At 47.4% G+C, this 18,617-nt stretch overlaps 1 protein-coding gene across 4 annotated transcripts in view; it reads right to left on the reverse strand.

Moving 5' to 3' along the window:
* The window catches only part of SLC9A7 (solute carrier family 9 member A7), a 136,752-nt gene that overhangs the window by 14,831 nt on the left and 103,304 nt on the right, over nt 1-18,617 (reverse strand). For 2 of the 4 annotated variants that reach the window (XM_049644587.1, XM_049644584.1), the window contains exons 13-15: nt 12,612-12,671; nt 8,248-8,311; nt 1,119-1,201 (exon numbers count right to left, since the gene is read on the reverse strand). In XM_049644587.1, the coding sequence (XP_049500544.1) occupies nt 1,119-1,201; nt 8,248-8,311; nt 12,612-12,671 (207 nt within the window). Of the gene's footprint in view, nt 1-1,118; nt 1,202-6,297; nt 6,405-8,247; nt 8,312-12,611; nt 12,672-18,617 lie in introns of those variants that run through there. The other 2 variants (XM_049644586.1, XM_049644585.1) reach the window with 2 other exon arrangements.

The raw sequence follows: 18,617 nt of genomic DNA on the forward strand, positions 1-18,617 counted from the left end.
TCTCATACCCTAGAGGTGAGTGTGTAACGTGCTACTACCATTTTGTAAAACTGTTTGGCACTATCTTTTAAAGTTGAACCAATGCATGTCCTATTACCCAGCCATTTCACTCCTGGGTATATTCCCAACAAAAAAAATATACGTATACGTGCACCAGAAGACATGGACAAAAATGCTCATAAACAGTATTCTTTTTTGAGATGGGGGGGAGGGGCAGAGGGAGAGGGAGAGAATCCCAAGCAGGTTCCATGTCAGCCTGACGCGGGGCTCGATCTCATGAACTATGAGTTCATGACCTGAGCCAGAATCAAGAGTCAGACGCTTAGCCGAATGAGCCACCCAGGCGCCCCCGTAGCTGTATTTTTCATACTAGCTCTAAACTAGAAACAATCTACGTGTTCATCAACTATCAATGGTAAGTAAATGGCGGTATACTCATACAGTGAAATACGATACGGCAATGAAAACAGGTGAACTAGAGCTACACGTGACAACATGGATGAGTCAGTCACACAAATGATGTCAAGCGAAATAAACCAGACACTAGGATATATATATTCTGCAGTCCCATTCATACAGAGTTCAAGAATTTTTTTTATGTTTTCCAAGACTGTATGTGAACCACCTACCCATTAGATCATGATGTCAAGTTAAACTATGAGAACGAACTTTCGGGTTTTTAAGTTTCACCTGAGGGCCAAGTGAATCTCCTAGTGTGGAGTTGGCCATGCAGGTGGCCCATAGAAGTGACCTTCCCCACACGGATAAAGTGCTCAGGTTCTGCTTTCCTTCCCGACCGTGGCACCTTTCATCGTGTGATTTTAACTAATTCACCTACACAGGCTTATTTCCCTTGGTCATAAGAGCCACACCCAAGTCTACCAGGCTGTGGGGTAGCTACCCTAATGATGTACTAATGATTCCTCTTGGCCAGAGAGATGTTTGCCGGGACTACCTATGGTTGAACGATCATTGCCTGTGGCCCAAGAGAGGCATGACTGCACCTTATAGCACGCACACAGCCTTCCTTACTCGTCAGAAGTTGTTCACGGATGACTCAACAAGAGAATTTCATCACCGCTGTTTCACGAGTACAGGGAGGTCACTGAAAAGGATACTTGTGGTCAAAGCTGTACCACAGCCTGAAGAGCCACGCACTCTCCTGCTTCGTCCGGTTCCCTCTGGCAGAATCCGGACCATCCTAGGAACAGACAAGAGGACAGACGCTTAGTTGGAGAAAAGGGAATGAAATGGGGTGTTGGGAGGGGGGGCGGAGGCTTCTTTTTTAACCGTAAGTTTTAGAGATTTTGAGCTCAGAGTCAAACATCCTATATCACCAAAGTTTTAGATACACTAGGAGGTAATGCCTTTTTTAAAATTTAAATTCAAGTTAGTTAACATATAGTAGAGTATTGGTTTCAGGTAGAATTTAGTGATTCATCACTTACATATAACGCCCAGTACTCATCACAAGTGCCCTCCTTCATGCCCATTGCCCATCTAGCCCATCCTAACCTCCCGCCAAACCCAATGCGTTACCATCACCTGGAACGCTGCAGCTCTTGTCGAGGAGACTCGGGTAGGTCCCAAGAAGGACGATTACAATGAGTAAAGCAAAGGAAAGCTTTCTTTCTGAAGACAAACTAACAAAAGGTCTTCAGAGAGCTCTGCCTGCCGTCCACAAGGAAGATAAAGGGACCTTGAATGCAAGAAACTAAGAGACACCTTGTAGCCCTGAAATGTTACGAGTTGTAAGTTCCGAGCAAATATCAGGTCCGACTTTGTAACAGGGGTGCCTAACAACTTCTCGTTCTGAGAGACGGTGCCAGAAGCAGGACTAGGTACAGGAAGAATGTGGATAAATCCAGATATGGTGGCTTTGGAGAAACCAGGGGAAGTGTCTGCCCACAGACAAAGCGGGGACCTGCTCTCTCACCATGCCCCCTCCCCAAACCTGCATTCCCACGGGAGGGTTTACACCCCATGTCTTCAGCGCAACATCCTTTCGTATGGTCCCCTTCTCCCACTGACAACACCTTGCCGGGGCGATCCCTATTCATCCTTCAGGGCTGGGTACAAGGCTGGCTTCTCTGAGAAATGTTTCAAAGGCAACACAGCAGTCCAAGGGATATACGTAATGAGTGTCACAGGCTTCCTCAACCAACTATGGGGGTCCAAATCCTAATTCTACCCCTGGCTGTGCCATTGTCTTGTTGTGTGACCCTGTTGTATGATTACTACTGTAGCATTAGCGAACACCTATTTCTTGTCACATAATTATCAGTTTTTTGGTGTTTTTTTTTTTGGCGACACAGGGCTGTTGATTGTACTTATTATGTTGGGCATGAGATCTGCAGCATGTATTTATCTATTAGCTGCAGATCTGTCTGCTTAACCATCCCCCCAATTGTCTCGCCCCCAAACTCCTGGTCATTCCCATTCTACCCTCTGTTCTTGCGAGTTACACATGGGATTTATTCTTAAACTTTGTATTGACCTTACTAAGAGAGAAGCCCCTTGAAGAAAATACCGCTGGCTCTCCTTATCACCAATTTTCAGGGATATAACAATGATTGTATTTTTTTTCTGCATACATTAAGCACCTACTGTGTGCCAGGCACCATGATGGGTACTGGAGACAAAAAGGAATGATGTTATTAGCACTTGCCCCTCAAGGAGCACGTTTCCGGGGGGGGGGGGCAGGGAGAGCAGGGGAAGACAGACAGATATGTATACAGTGACAAGTGCGATGAAGAAAAAGAAAGCAGATTAAAGAACTGAGTTCTTACTGTTAAAAGATAGAAAAGTTTAAACTTAAGGTCAGTAGAGTAGTGAGAACAGCTTATGGTTTTTTTCAGAGGAAGAGCAGCACACTGCCCCCCTCCCCCACAAAGATTTCTATCTCCGAATCCCTGGAGCCTGTATGTTATGATACCCAGCAAAAGGGGCTTTGTAGATGGACTTGCAGTTTTCTAGGAGGCCCAGTGCAATCACACAGGTCCTTAAAAATAGACAAAGAGGGCAAACGAGAGAGTTGCGGTGGAAGAAGGGGCAGGAAGGATTCGAAGTGTGACAGGGACGCACCCTGCTGTTGCTGACTTTGAAGACAGAGGGGGCCACAGAGCAGGAAATGCACGTGCTTCCAGGACATGAGCTTGACCCTGGGCCAATGGTCAGCAAGGAAATAGGACTGTAGTCCTATAACCACACGGAACTGAATTCTGCCGGTAATCTGAATGAGTTTGGCAGGGGGTTCTTGCCCAGAGCCCAACCCTACCCAACGCCTTCATTTTGGCCTTGAAAAGGAGAAACCAGCGGAGACTGTTGGTTGAAGCCACTGGATCCGTTACGGTGGCTCTAGAAATCTAATGCAGAACAAAAGAGTAAAATAAGTGATACGACCCAGTTTGGGCCTTTTTCATGTCCCTGGGATGGTGGGGCCAATGCTTCTCTGAAGGGGGTCTAACAGGTTTTTAAAATGCAGGTTCAGGTTCAGTGGGTCTAGACGGGTCCTGACAGTCTGCATTTTTACAAGCTCTCTGATGATGCCCAGGCTTCTGGTCCATGGGGACACTCGGGGCGGCAAGGACAGATCTACTGATCTCACATCTGGCAGTCGCCACTCTTACCCTTCACCACATTGTCACCACACCCTTAAGGATGCGGATTCATGTGTCCCCTTTGCAGATGTATCCCCAGAGCCTGAAAGAATGTCTGAAATAGAACAGGTGCTCAGTACACGTTTGTCAAATGAGTGAATTAATGTTAATTGTGAACTTCTAGGAAAAAAAAAAAAGAATAGCCAAAAGGGAAATTAGGGACCAAGGGAGGCAATCAGAACAAAAAGAAAAGCGTGGTGGGGGTAGGGGAGTCAAAGAGTAGGAATTTGAAGAAAAAAAAAAAGGCACTACAGCAACTGTTTGAAATCAAAGATTTAAGTGACTGGGTATCAGATTTCAGCCTGGAGGAAAGCTGGAGAAGGATCCAGAAGAGTTATAGGTCAATAACAGCTGATTTTCTGCTCGAGGGTGTGCGCGCACCCGCACGGTGCTGTCCTATCCTCCACATTCCATTAATATCCTGCTTGTGATCTTGCCCTGCTGAGATGAGAAAGCCAGGATAAATTCAGAGTCAAAGTGCTCCTAGCTACTCCAAAGCGGCCCCATCGACCAGTGCTCTTCTGTAAACTTGGGGAAGGAAGTGAATGGTTTGTGCGTCCGGCCAACGGCCAACGTCAATCTCAGCTCTGTCTGGCAGGAACAGCTCCCCCCTTGAATGGGGTGAGAGGCCACCCCCAGGCCCAGGCAGCTTGCCTCCAGCTGGGCTTGTTTTTGTTTTGGTTGCAAAGTCACCAAGACCTCCGGAGAAACAAAGCAACTGAGGTTTTTGTTTTGTTTTGTTCTAATGAGTCAAACTTGCCAGGGAGGTGAAGCCGAAGTCTGCCCACGATATTGTTATGCTTCCCTCACAGAAAAGCCAAAAGTCCTAGCCAGAAGCCCCTTTCCCTCGCTCACATGAGCTAACATTCTGGGCTTCTAGATCCAGTGAGGAAAACCGCACTGTCATAACAAATTCGCTCCTGTCAGATGTCACTTTCCTGTTTGTTTTTCAGAAGATCATTTGGAACATGCGGTGAAGAAAGCTGCCCTTTCTTTGCTAATGGGGAACAAACATCTGGACTTCCCCCACTTAGGATTTCAGTTTCATGACATCACTGAGCGTGTGACCTGGATCCCTTTCAGGGGAAACTGCAAGAACCCAGGATTTCACCCAAAAATGAGGGAGCCCATTTATTTCTCTGTTTTCCTGTTGCTCGTGACCACTGAGTGCTCCCAGCCCTGCTGTTAGCGCCTCGCTGGACCGAGAAGGTCAGGCCAGGAGGACTGAGAGAGATAAGGCCCTTGAGGTACTTAAAGTCACCTTTAAGAAGGTGCCCCGGGAAACCAAACTTGAAGTTCGCCTTTCCCCCCCCTAGTCTGACAGCAATCTTGAAAGACTTTCAAAATGCCAGTGGAACTCATTTTGACGGCCCTCTGCATGACTGTGTGAGAGGCTTGGGAGGAGGGAGGTCAAGGGGCTGATGTGACAGCAGATCCTGGTTAGAGGCGGCCAACGGGTGCCACTGGGAGTTCAGCAGAAGTCACCAGTGCCTGCCCATTCGCAATTGGCCCAAAGGGCCCTCCAGGGAGCCATCGGGAACACTGATGACCCCTCCGGACCCATCTAGGGAGGCTCCCGAAACTCACCCCGCCTGGGGCAGGGTGCATTATCTTAGCTGTCACTGCATGGGCTGAATGCAGTGCCAGAACGCTTAGCACTTGGGACCCACAGCTTTCTCAAACATTTCCATGGAGAAGTGACACGCCAGTTTGTTTCTAAGTCTCGTTACAAGCCAAGGGTTGCCATGTGAATTTCTTATGAGATGAACAGTAGGTTCCGCCACATGAAACCAACCAAACCATTTCAGGTGCTTCCTTTCAGACATGCTTAAATCCAGAGGCAGGGGCAATTAAAACAACAACAACAACAACAACAACAATAACAACAACAACAGCAAAAGGGCTGGGAAAGTTTGACTCATCTGGAACTGACAAGCTGAAATCTCTCCAAACCCTGGCTATCCAGCTGGAATTGGCCTGTTTTTCTCACAAATTCATCTTGACCAGCCGCGGTCCTGGAGAGGAGGCTTTGGAATAGGGCAGTCATATCCCACCAGAGCCATTATTTTCCATTGAGTGAAATAAAGACACTTCACGCAGGGTTTTCTTATAGTGAGTTTCAAGATCTCCCTAAGGGTTATACACTAAAGTTTATTTATTTATTTTTGAGGCGGGGGGAGCAGTGGGGGGGAGAGAGGGAGTCACAGAATCCGAAGCAGATTCCAGGCTCTGAGCTGTCAGCACAGAGCCTAACGCGGGGCGCAAACTCACAAACCGTGAGATCATGACCTGAGCCGAAGTCGGACGCTCAACCGACGGAGCCACCCGGGCGCCCCTAAGTGTTATACTCTAAATTAGCTTCTAGGTGCACAAGTCCCGAACGCTTGTTTTCCAAACTCCTCAATCAAAACTAGAGTCCAATGGCAACGTTTCACAAAGAATTTCTCATTGAAACTTCAAGCTCCCAACACAATGGCCAGTTCTAATAGAATCTCTTCTGAAGATGTCCAGGTCTTTCAGAGGTCGTGGTTTTGTGTCCCTGAAGGAGCATCACCACCAAGATGTGACCACCCCTGAGAAGGAGATCCGAAAAAGCCGTAGCAGCACCTCCCGGCCCGGCACAGCACAACACACACAGATTTAGCAGATTGCTAAATCTGGTGTGCAGGATGGAGACGTTTAGAAGGTCCCCTGGAATCTTCAATATGTAGCCTGGATTTAGGATTCGGTGCAATTCCAAGCTGACTGGAAAAGAGGGAAATGCCCGCCGTGGCTTCACGCACAACACACACGAGGGGTTGGGAACCTTGCCAGCGGTACTGTTAACTCCTGCCGTCCCCCCATCTGCCCATCAAATAGCCACCGAGAACACCCCACCCCACCCCCCACCCTCATTGCCAGGCACTGTGCTCAGCGCTGGAGATTCCATCCCAAATAAAAGACTTCCTGATGCCTAAGTCCAAGTAATAGCATTTTGTAACAAATGTCTGCTCCTGTCATAACCCTTCTTCCCCCAACCTTGCCTGCCCCGGGAAATGCCAGCCTCGGGAAGGGGCGAACCTGGACACACGACAAGGGTGTCGCAGCAGCTCAGAATCACGTCTGCCCTTTTGTTGACGCTCCTCCCATAAAGAGGTGACAGTCCCTCTCCCCTCCCCCTTGAATCTGGGCTGGCTCGAGCAGCTCACTGTGACCGCCAGAAAGTCACAGATGTGACACCGGGAGACATCCAGGGTCAGGAATGGCCACGTAGCTTCCACCTTGCCTGCTGGGACACTGGCTCTCGGAACCCTGAGCCATCGCGTAAGAAGTCCGATACTCCGAGGCCACGTGGCGGAGCCAGGCACAGGCATTCCGGCCGGCTGCCCTAGTCTTTGGGGTTCTCCCAGCCCAGGTGCCAGATATAGGAGTGAATGAGTCTTTGGATGATGCCAGCCCCCAGCTTTCTACTCGGAGCAAAGGCAAGCAGCCCGTATTCTGCCCTTTCCGACTTCCTGGCCTCGAGAATCCATGAGCCAGAGGATCTGCTGCTCACTTTCCTATGCCTGGTGCCGTTTGTTATATGCCGCAACAGTAACCGGAGCAGATTCTCTGCAGCAGTGGGGACGACTCTTCCCTGCCGGTCACACTCGATGCTGCCACGGGGCTCCTCTGCTGGCAGCCTCAACAGCTGCCCTCCCTGGCACTCTGTCCCAGGCCGTCCCGGCTGGCACCACCCCACCTGAGCCTTAACCATTATGACCTTCAGCCCCTACGGGGGGATGTGGGGGGTATGAGTCTTGTTCTCTGCCATTAGCGGGCTCGAGGGGAACTCAGTTGTAGAGGATTCCAGGCCCTGGAGGAACAGGATGGCCTGTGATCAGCCACATCCTTCCTCTCTACCTCAGATTCCCTACACTGGAGAGTCAGACCCCAGCCCTCTCCTTCCCCTGTGTGGGCACCACTGACAGACTCTGACCCAGCGATGGCGAGCCCACCACCAGTGTATTCAAATACCTATGCTCGGAAAGTAGACAGTCAGGGACTTAGCTTGAATGCTCTTCCTGGCCGGCCTACCCCTCAATATGTTGTTTAAGAACGTTGACTCTACGGTCAAGTCCCGCCTTCATGACTTTCTAATTCTCCAACTGTAGACGACTCACTTAGACTCTCAAACTCCAGCTTCTAATCTGTAAAATGGGGATAACGGTACCTACCTCATGAGGTTGTTATCATGTTCACAGTGAGGGAATCCATGTAAAGATGCCTGGCATATAGTAAATGCTCAATAAATTGCAGCTATTTAAAAAAAAGTTTACTTATTTTGAGAGATAGAGCAAACATGCATGTGTAAGCAGGGGAAGGGCAGAGAGAGAGGGAGAGAGAACATGAGCAGGGGAGGGGCGCAGAGAGAGGGAGAGAGAGAATCCCAAGCAGGCTCTGCCCTGTCAACACAGAGCCCAACACAGGGCTAGAACCCATGAACCATGAGATCATGACCCGAGCTCAAGCCGAGCTGGACGCTCAACCGACTGAGCCACCCAGGTGCCCCAACTTTAGCTGTTTTTAACAATGTCTTCCCCTGGAAGGAGCATCTCTTGTGACTTACCCCTTGTAAGACTTGAAAGCTGTCGTTGTTGGGTGGTGGGTCTTGATCTGGGTCAACTCCGACTCTAGAAGTCGCCAGGGAGAAAGACAAGGAGAAAAACGGAGAGTGTTAGCTTGGACCGTGGCGGCCATGCTGGCGGCAAGTAGCCAAGAGGGCTGACCATCTCCCGGAAGCGGAAGGAGTAGTTAGCTAAAAGAAGAGGAAGGCCGCCATGCAAAAGTCGTGAGAAAGAGGTCACGTACCATGCCAGAGCCCAGGGGGCAGAAGAGGCAAGAAGTCCCGTGTGCTCACACCCTATCCTGGTCTCTGGGGAACGGCACCAGATGGTCTGAGTTATCCGAGGGGGGATCCCACTGCCCCCCATCTTTTCCTTTCTGCTGCTTCCTCCCCTCTGCCCTGACCTTTGAATTCCCCAAACATCTGGTACAGGATGTTTCACATGTCCAGGGCAGTGCTGGAGGAATTCATAGTGAACACCTAGACGCCACCGTTGATATTTTGCTGGAGTTTCTTTATCGCATATCTAGCCATGTCTCTATCGGCTGTCTAATTTTTCAGAGGCATTCAAATAAAGTTGCAGCCGTCCGTACACGTCGCCTCGATACCCGAGCGTGCACATCATTAACGTTTTGTCCTGGTGGCCCCCGCATCCTCCTGCAGCAGAGACGACCTGAGAACCGGCACATTCGAGATCAACAACTGAAGGCAGACGGAAAAGGCCAAGTGGTGAGATCCGCTCACAGCGAATCCCATGCGCCTACTGGGGTTGAGTTGCCCTGCACCTTCCTCACTTGGAGGCAGAAAGCTGTGATGCCCATGACACGGAGAGCATGGGGAAATGCGGGAGAAAACAAGGAGGCCAGGAACATTCTCTGTCTTCCCTCACTCCCTTGGGTGCTGCAAAGAACTGTAAACTGAGAACGCAGCTTTTTTTGTTTTTTGGGTTTTTTTTTTTTTTTTTGGCAGGTGTAACTTGAGCTTAAAGGGAGGTACCAAGGGGCCTCAACCAAGGGTCTCTGCAGCCCGGTGTGTGCACACCTTACTTTTCTCCCTGTCCCTGCCTCTTTCCCACCTGTGATGCCGCGTCACGTCTTGAGAAAAGAGACGAATGGAAAAGGGAAATAGAAGACAACCTCCTCGCCAAGCCAACCTCCGCCCTGTCTCATTCCAGGTCTGTCCGGCACTCACCCAAGGCGTGGAGCCTCGGAAAGGGGTGCTCTGGAGGGAAAGGGGACAGATCTCCCAGATGTCGCGGAAGGCAGAGTTGAAAACCACAGGATGAATGCACACATCTGGCAAATATTCGCTGAGTGCCTACTCTTCTAGCTAAAGCCTGGTGTACCTGACACCAGAGTTCCTCCCTACGGGCCTGGGGCTTGGGAGGACCTTTGCAGGGAGTTAGATGGACTTTTGCTCTGTGTCTAGGAGCTGCCTCCAGGCAGGAGGTTCTGAGGCTTGGAGGCTCGTCGTCATCACCGGACGTTATCCGGGGGACCTCCGAGCAACAAATCTCACAGAGATTTTCTGACCGGAAATCCGTCCATTTCAGAGGCCTCAGGGCTGTCCCTTAAAAACGTCACACCAGGGCCTCCATGTACCCGATGTGTCTAATGCATCAGAGTGCTAGAGGAGGGGTCGCATATGGGCTTCCTCGCTCTTGATTTTGAGCCCTCACCTGTTTTGGAGACTCTGAACGAATGAACATAGAGTTCGCAGAGAAAAGTCCTCTGTATGGTGAGTTTGTCAGCATTTGTAAGATCAACGGCTAGGAATCCAGTATGAGGCCTTGCTCTTTGGATTCTACGGCAGCACGAAGCCACTTAATGGCAGGCTAGTTCACTTGGATGAGCTCCCCCATGCAGACTCAGAGGGGCGGAGCAGTGGTTACCCCGGCATTTCTCAGACGGCCTGCCAGAATGCCAGGTGACACAGCTGTCCTCGGCCTAACCAAAAGGCCTAACCATACTGTGGGGCAGGAGCAATGAGATTCTGGGATCTGAAGGGCATGGAATACAGTATGGCCAAGGACATGGCGGCCCAGACCTGCCACTCATAATCTCTCCTTTCTGTACTGTGAATTTCGAAACAGGTGTAATGAGCCTTCATAAGTGGCTTCTATGTCAGCAAAGATGAAACAAATGGACTTTGCTGGCCTAGATGAAATAGGAAGGCGACGGGTAAGAGAAAAGGTCACGTATGCCCTGTATTACGATAACGAAAACAAAACCAAATACAATAAAAGCTGCCACATGAAATTTAGCCTCCTCTATTCTTTTAACGAATCTCTATTAAGAGGCAAACAACTTGTTTCACAAGAATCAAATTCTGTGGAACAAGAGCTGCTTAGAAAGACTAGGTTGTGACTATTCTCACTCGAGTCCTGGCAATGTCAGTGGAACTCTTTCTCCTGGGCCCGCCGTGGCCAGGCCGGAAGGCAAAACAACAACGCACAACACGTTGAAAGGACTTGATAAACTCACAAAAGTAGGGCCACCTTAACCTCATCTCAAACCCGTAATGTTCAACATTTTGTTTGGGGGAACCTGGGAATGATTCCAGATCCACGCTGTCCAGCAGAACTTTCTGCAACGATGGTAGTGGTCTAGATCTGCGCTGTCCAATGTGCTAGCCACGGGCCACATGGGGCAGGCCGCTGAGCAGTTGAAATTTCACTCAGTTTCACACCAAAAGAGAAAACAAAGCAAGCAAACGAATGTGCTCATTCTGGAATGAATAAATACAGAAAGAAGGTGAATAATTTCCCTTCTGGTCTAAGTACCTTGGGAGCAGCTGCTGTATAAAATGCCATGAAATGCCAGGAATTTTAGAAGTGTTCCACTTTAATCGATAACTTTTCAAAAATTTGAATGGCTGAGGTCCTAAATAATTGGAGGACCATGAGACACATACCTTCATGCAAAGCCCTGAACACCAGATCATAGTCGGAATTCTCGAACGTCCCAAGGGTAATAACTTGTACTTTGCCCAAAGGACCTTCCTTCCTGAAGGTGGGATATTTCAAAAGAAAGGGTTTCCTCTGCAACTTAACTGGTACCTAGAGTCAGGTCTCCAAAAGTTACCGTGTGTGTGTGTGTGTGTGTGTGCACGCATGCATGTGTATTTTAAACAGTAGAGAAAAATGTGAACCCAGGGAATTTAACAGCTTCCTTTAATTATATGGACATCATTACAGTATATCTGGAGCCTGGTGATATCGTGATGAACATGCCTGATGACAGGCATCGCTATTCTCTCTGCTGCCCTCAGTGACGTACTTTCACAGTGGCGAAAACAGACTTCAAGCCTATTCTGCGCTGGTTTATCTACCAGCATTGAGAATCAGATCAGGAAGGAAAAAAGAAACATTAAAGTCTTTGCTCTGCTTGCTCAACATTGCCACTCTTAAGCCTAATCCAATCGTAAACTTGGATGAACACTGAGAAACAAACTGCGTTAAAAGAGTCTTTATCTTCTGGTTTAAAAAACAACTCTTTTTTTAAACCAGAAGATAAAGACCTTTTGGGATGAGCACTGGGTGTTGTATGGAAACCAATGTGACAATAAATTTCATATACTGAAAAATCAATAAATAAAAAAAATAAAAAACAACTCTTTTTGTATCTTCTGATTCACCATAAGGTACAAGTACACAAATACAGACTTAAAAATCTAAGAGAGTGTTGGTGCTTGATTAAGACTGATTCTCCAGTCACGGCGGAAATATCAAATGCTAGTTCTCTTGGGGCGCCTGGGTGGCTCAGTCAGTTAAGTGTCGGACTCCGGCTCAGGTCATGATCTCCTGAGTTCGAGCCCCGGGTTGGGCTCTGTGCTGACAGCTCGGAGCCCGGAGCCTGCTTCTGATTCTGTGTCTCCCCCACTCTCTCTCTCTCTGTGCCTCCCCCATTTGCACTCTGTCTGTCTGTCTGTCTCAAAAATAAATAACCATTAAAAAACAATTCTAGTTGTCTTTAGGAGGTAAAAGCCTTGTCTACTAGACCAGAAACAAGACTTTGTGGGAAAAGATCCGTGGCTCTGAAAATGGACTGCTCTCAACACTAAGCTCAGTGGTAAAAGAAGGGAGAGACACTTGCCATCTCCGGCCTTGGTGTTGACACACGTTGTCCAATATGCAGGGCAAGGGGACAGAATCTCAGGAACACCGACACATCAATCAACCCAGAGAAAGGGCGGGAAAAAGGGTTAGACGTGACCCGACCTCTTGCCCCTTTGCTGGAAGGGGCAGGGGGTTGGCACACACAGGGAGGAAGAAAGAGACAAAACAGCATGGAGAGAAACATCTCAGGTTAGGAGGAGGAGAGAAGCCAGGCCTGGTTAATTGGTTTCTGAGGACGCCCTTGTGTCACCTGAAGTACTGTGAGCGGCGTTCGTTCTGGTCCTCTTCGGAGGGCTCCTCGACGCCAACTCTGGGCAGCAGAAAAAGGGAGTGTGAGTGTGACAGGGACACGGGGGAGCCAGGAGCTACGGACACGGGACCGGGACCACGCCCATCAGAGAACAGGCTGGCTCACCTTGAATATAAATCTGGACCCTCTCTTCAGCTGTCCCCATTGGCTAAAACCCGGAGAGGCCGAGGGGCCACCAAACTTAGATTCAAAGCAACAATGGTAGGAGCTAGCTCAAATGAGGATCGACTCGGAAGGAAGACGAGCCTCTCAAGATATAACGGAAGGACATCAGAGGACTAAATGCAACGCACAGGTGATGAGTTCCTACTTTTCAGGAATTCATCTGTTTCATAAAGCAAGATCCATCCGTAGGAAAACCGGGAGACAAAGTTGTCACTAAACACACACTTGAAGCGTTTACACATATTTTGACACATATTGGACAGAAAGAGCAAAAAGTAAACCATGTTGTCCACAGGTTTGACCTGAAGGTCAGGAGCCCAGCTGCTGCTATTCTCTGTCTTGTGCCTTAGAGCTGGCACGGCCCATCTGCACCTTCCTTAACAATTTCTGGGTTATTCAGGGTTCATTTGAACTTTGCCATCGTCCTCTAGGAGCAGGGTTTCACCGTCTTGGCGCTGTTGACATTCTGGGCCCTGGCCTCTGCCTACGAGATATCAGTAGCATCCCCCCTGCCCTGTTGAGGCAACCAAAAATATCTCCAGACATTGACAAATGTCCCCTGGGAGGCAACCTGCCCTTGGTGGAGAACCACTGCGCTAAATCATGTGCAATACCAATTAGGGGTGCTATTGCCCCCATGGGTGTGAAAATTGGTTCTTAGGAGACAAAAAAAAAAAAACCCTTTAATATTCCAGTGGTTTCTAGCCCTCTGAAGCGTGATAGCACATAAACAGGTATATAGCAGATCTGTGGTATTAAGTTTTCACTGGAAGAGGTCTTTGGGAAAAAGACATTTTTGAAGGACTCCCTGTGGGGGGTGTGTGGGGGGGGCAATAACGAAAACCAGGAGGGCAAAGACAATGCCCAAACCCTCATGCTACTAACATCCCCTGAAATATGAGTGAGAATGTGATGCTTCTTCAGGTGCTACTTTTAACTAGTCACACGTTCAGAACGTGACTTAAACCAGACTCTGTATTTTACGGGAGCATTGAAAAAGTGTAACAAATTCCAGAAAAGCGAGCTGGACTCCACCGGTGTAAGAGTCACTAATGACCAGAACAACAGCAAGCGTAGCAGTACTAACGGTGATAGAAGAGCTAAAATACAACAAACGCTTACCCTGTGCCAGACGGTACGTTTAATGAGCAAGTTCTTTATCACATTTATTTGTCGTCACATTTTGGCCTCACACTAGTGTCCCCATCGAAACTGGCGAGGGAGAGTGAGCTGACGAGCCTCAATAAGTTGCCCAAGGTCACAAAGGTAGAAAAATGGTGGAATCGAGAAGGCAGCGTAGGAGGACGCTGGGCTCACCGCGCGTCCTGCCGATCACTTAGATTCCACCTACACCTGCCTAAAGAACCCAGAAAACCGCCAGAGGATTAGCAGAACGGAGTCTCCGGAGCCAAGCGCAGACGAGAGGCCCACGGAAGAGGGTAGGAAGGGCGGCGAGGCGGTGCGCGCTCCACGGACTGGCGGGAGGGAGCCGGGGCGGAGGGGCGGCTCGCCGGCCAAGCGGAGCCCCCGAGTCTGGCTGGCAAAAGCGGAGGGGCCGGACGGACTGTGTTCCGACAGCAAGCGCGACTTAGCGTCTGGGAGGTCAGAAGTTAACAGCTCTGCGCGGAAAGCGGGAAGGCTGGAGGACAAAGGGAGGGAGAGCTGCTGAGCCCCCGGACGACAGAGCTCAGTTTGGAGGGGAACAAAGGCGCTCGCCAGCGCCATCTCCCTCGCCCATCCCCCAGCCAAAATCCCAAAGGGAACCAGTTCCTGCCAGGGAACTGGCTTGCACCTCGCAAACACCCAATGCTGTGCTTCTGCAGATCCATCCCTCTGATGGGTCTGACTCCCTCCCAGTACCGGAGGGCCCCTCCCGAAGCGGATCTCTGAAGGAAAAGCTAGCTGAGCCTGCCCCTCCAGCCCCTGTGCACCTTGCCAATCCACCCCAGCTAATACGCCACATCCCCAGCACCACAAGCCTGGCAGTGTGCAAGTAGCCCAGACGGGCCACGCCACCCCACAGTGAATCCCGCCCCTATGAGAGGGGAAGAGAAGGCAAACACCAGTCTGACTGTGGCCCCAGCGGTGGGCTGGGGGCAGACATCAGGTCAGACTGCGGCCCCGCCCACCAACGCAAGTTATTCAAGACAGCACAGGGGAAGTGCCCCACAGTCCCACACCACTCCAGGGACTATCCAAAATGACCAAATGGAAGAATACCCCTCGAAAGAATCTCCAGGAAATAACAACAGCTAACGAACTTATCAAAAAGGATTTAAACAATATAACAGAAAGTGAATTTAGAATAACAGTCATAAAATTAATCGCTGGGCTTGAAAACAGTATAGAGGACAGCAGAGAATCTCTTGCTACAGAGATCAAGGGACTAAGGAATAGTCAGGAGGAGCTAAAAAATGCGATAAACGAGCTGCAAAATAAAATGGAAATGACCACAGCTCGGATTGAAGAAGCAGAGGAGAGAATAGGTGAACTAGAAGATAAAATTATGGAAAAAGAAGAAGCTGAGAAAAAGAGAGACAAAAAAATCCAGGAGTATGAGGGAAAATTAGAGAACTAAGTGATGCACTAAAGAGAAATAATCTACGCATAATTGGTATTCCAGAGGAGGAAGAGAGAGGGAAAGGTGCTGAAGGGGTACTTGAAGAAATAATAGCTGAGAACTTCCCGGATCTGGGGAAGGAAAAAGGCATTGAAATCCAAGAGGCACAGAGAACTCCCTTCAGACGTAACTTGAATCGATCTTCTGCACGACATATCATAGTGAAACTGGCAAAATACAAGGATAAAGAGAAAATTCTGAAAGCAGCGAGGGATAAACGTGCTCTAACCTATAAAGGGAGACCTATAAGACTCGTGACCGATCTCTCTACTGAAACTTGGCAGGCCAGAAAGGATTGGCAGGAGATCTTCAATGTGATGAACAGAAAAAAAATATGCAGCCGAGAATCCTTTATCCAGCAAGTCTGTCATTTAGAATAGAAGGAGAGATAAAGGTCTTCCCAAACAAACAAAAACTAAAGGAATTCATCACCACAAAACTAGCCCTACAAGAGATCCTAAGGGGGATCCTGTGAGACGAAGTACCAGAGACATCACTACAAGCATAAAACATACAGACATCACAATGACTCTAAACCTGTATCTTTCTATAATAACACTGAATGTAAATGGACTAAATGCGCCAACCAAAAGACATAGGGTATCAGAATGGATAAAAAAACAAGACCCATCTGTTTGCTGTCTACAAGAGACTCATTTTAGACCTGAGGACACCTTCAGATTAAAAGTGAGGGGTTGGAGAACTATCTATCATGCTACTGGAAGTCAAAGAAAGCTGGAGTAGCCATACTTCTATCAGACAAACTAGACTTTCAATTAAAGGCTGTAACAAGAGATGAAGAAGGGCATTATATAATAATTACAGGGTCTATCCATCAGGAAGAGCTAACAATTATAAATGTCTATGCGCCGAATACCGGAGCCCCCATATATATATAAAACAATTACTCATAAACATAAGCAACCTTATTGATAAGAATGTGGTCATTGCAGGGGACTTTAACACCCCACTTACAGAAATGGACAGATCATCTAGACACACGGTCAATAAAGAAACAAGGGCCCTGAATGATACATTGGATCAGATGGACTTGACAGATATATTTAGAACTCTGCATCCCAAAGCAACAGAATATACTTTCTTCTCAAGTGCACATGGAACATTTGCCAAGATCACATACTGGGTCACAAAACAGCTCGTCATAAGTATACAAGAATTGAAATCATACCATGCATACTTTCAGACCACAATGCTATGAAGCTTGAAATCAACCACAGGAAAAAGTCTGGAAAACCTCCAAAAGCAAGGAGGTTAAAGAACACCCTACTAAAGAATGAATGGGTCAACCAGGCAATTAGAGAAGAAATTAAAAAATATATGGAAACAAATGAAAATGAAAATACAACAATCCAAACGCTTTGGGATGCAGCGAAGGCAGTCCTGACAGGAAAATACATTGCAATCCAGGCCTATCTCAAGAAACAAGAAAAATCCCAAATACAAAATCTAACAGCACACCTAAAGGAAATAGAAGCAGAACAGCAAAGGCAGCCTAAACCCAGCAGAAGAAGAGAAATCATAAAGATCAGAGCAGAAATAAACAATATAGAATCTAAAAAAAACGGTAGAGCAGATCAATGAAACCAAGAGTTGGTTTCTTGAAAAAATAAACAAAATTGACAAACCTCTAGCCAGGCTTCTCAAAAAGAAAAGGGAGATGACCCAAATCGATAAAATCATGAATGAAAATGGAATTATTACAACCAATCCCTCAGAGATACAAGCAATTATCAGGGAATACTATGAAAAATTATATGCCAACAAACTGGACAACCTGGAAGAAATGGACAAATTCCTAAACACCCACACGCTTCCAAAACTCAATCAGGAGGAAATAGAAAGCTTGAACAGACCCATAACCAGCGAAGAAATTGAATCAGTCATCAAAAATCTCCCAACAAATAAGAGTCCAGGACCAGATGGCTTCCCAGGGGAGTTCTACCAGACATTTAAAGGAGAAATAATACCTATCCTTCTCAAGCTATTCCAAAAAATAGAAAGGGAAGGAAAACTTCCAGACTCATTCTATGAAGCCAGTATTACTTTGATTCCTAAACCAGACAGAGACCCAGTAAAAAAAGAGAACTACAGGCCAATATCCCTGATGAATATGGAGGCAAAAATTCTCAATAAGAGACTAGCAAATCGAATTCAATGGCATATAAAAAGAATTATTCACCATGATCAAGTGGGATTCATTCCTGGGATGCAGGGCTGGTTCAACATTCGCAAATCGATCAACGTGATACATCACATTAATAAAAGAAAAGATAAGAACCATATGATCCTGTCAATCGATGCAGAAAAGGCATTTGACAAAATTCAGCAACCTTTCTTAATAAAAACCCTAGAGAAAGTCGGGATAGAAGGAACATACTTAAAGATCATAAAAGCCATTTATGAAAAGCCCACAGCTAACATCATCCTCAATGGGGAAAAACAGAGCTTTTTCCCTGAGATCAGGAACACGACAGGGATGTCCACTCTCACCGCTGTTGTTTCACATAGTGTTGGAAGTTCTAGCATCAGCAATCAGACAACAAAAGCAAATCAAAGGCATCAAAATTGGCAAAGATGAAGTCAAGCTTTCACTTTTTGCAGATGACATGATATTATACATGGAAAATCCGATAGACTCCACCAAAAGTCTGCTAGAACTGATACATGAATTTAGCAAAGTTGCAGGATACAAAATCAATGTACAGAAGTCAGTTGCATTCTTATACACTAACAGTGAAGCAACAGAAAGACAAATAAAGAAACTGATCCCATTAACCACTGCACCAAGAAGCATAAAATACCTAGGAATAAATCTAACCAAAGATGTAAAAGATCTGTATGCTGAAAACTATAGAAAGCTTATGCAGGTAATTGAAGAAGATATAAAGAAATGGAAAGACATTCCCTGCTCATGGATTGGAAGAATAAATATTGTCAAAATGTCAATACTACCCAAAGCTATCTACACATTCAATGCAATCCCAATCAAAATTGCACCAGCATTCTTCTCAAAACTAGAACAAGCAATCCTAAAATTCATATGGAACCACAAAAGGCCCCGAATAGCCAAAGTAATTTTGAAGAAGAAGACCAAAGCAGGAGGCATCACAATCCCAGACTTTAGCCTCTACTACAAAGCT

Source organism: Panthera uncia, chromosome X, assembly GCF_023721935.1.
Source record: "Panthera uncia isolate 11264 chromosome X, Puncia_PCG_1.0, whole genome shotgun sequence".
Classification (NCBI taxonomy): domain Eukaryota; kingdom Metazoa; phylum Chordata; class Mammalia; order Carnivora; family Felidae; genus Panthera; species Panthera uncia.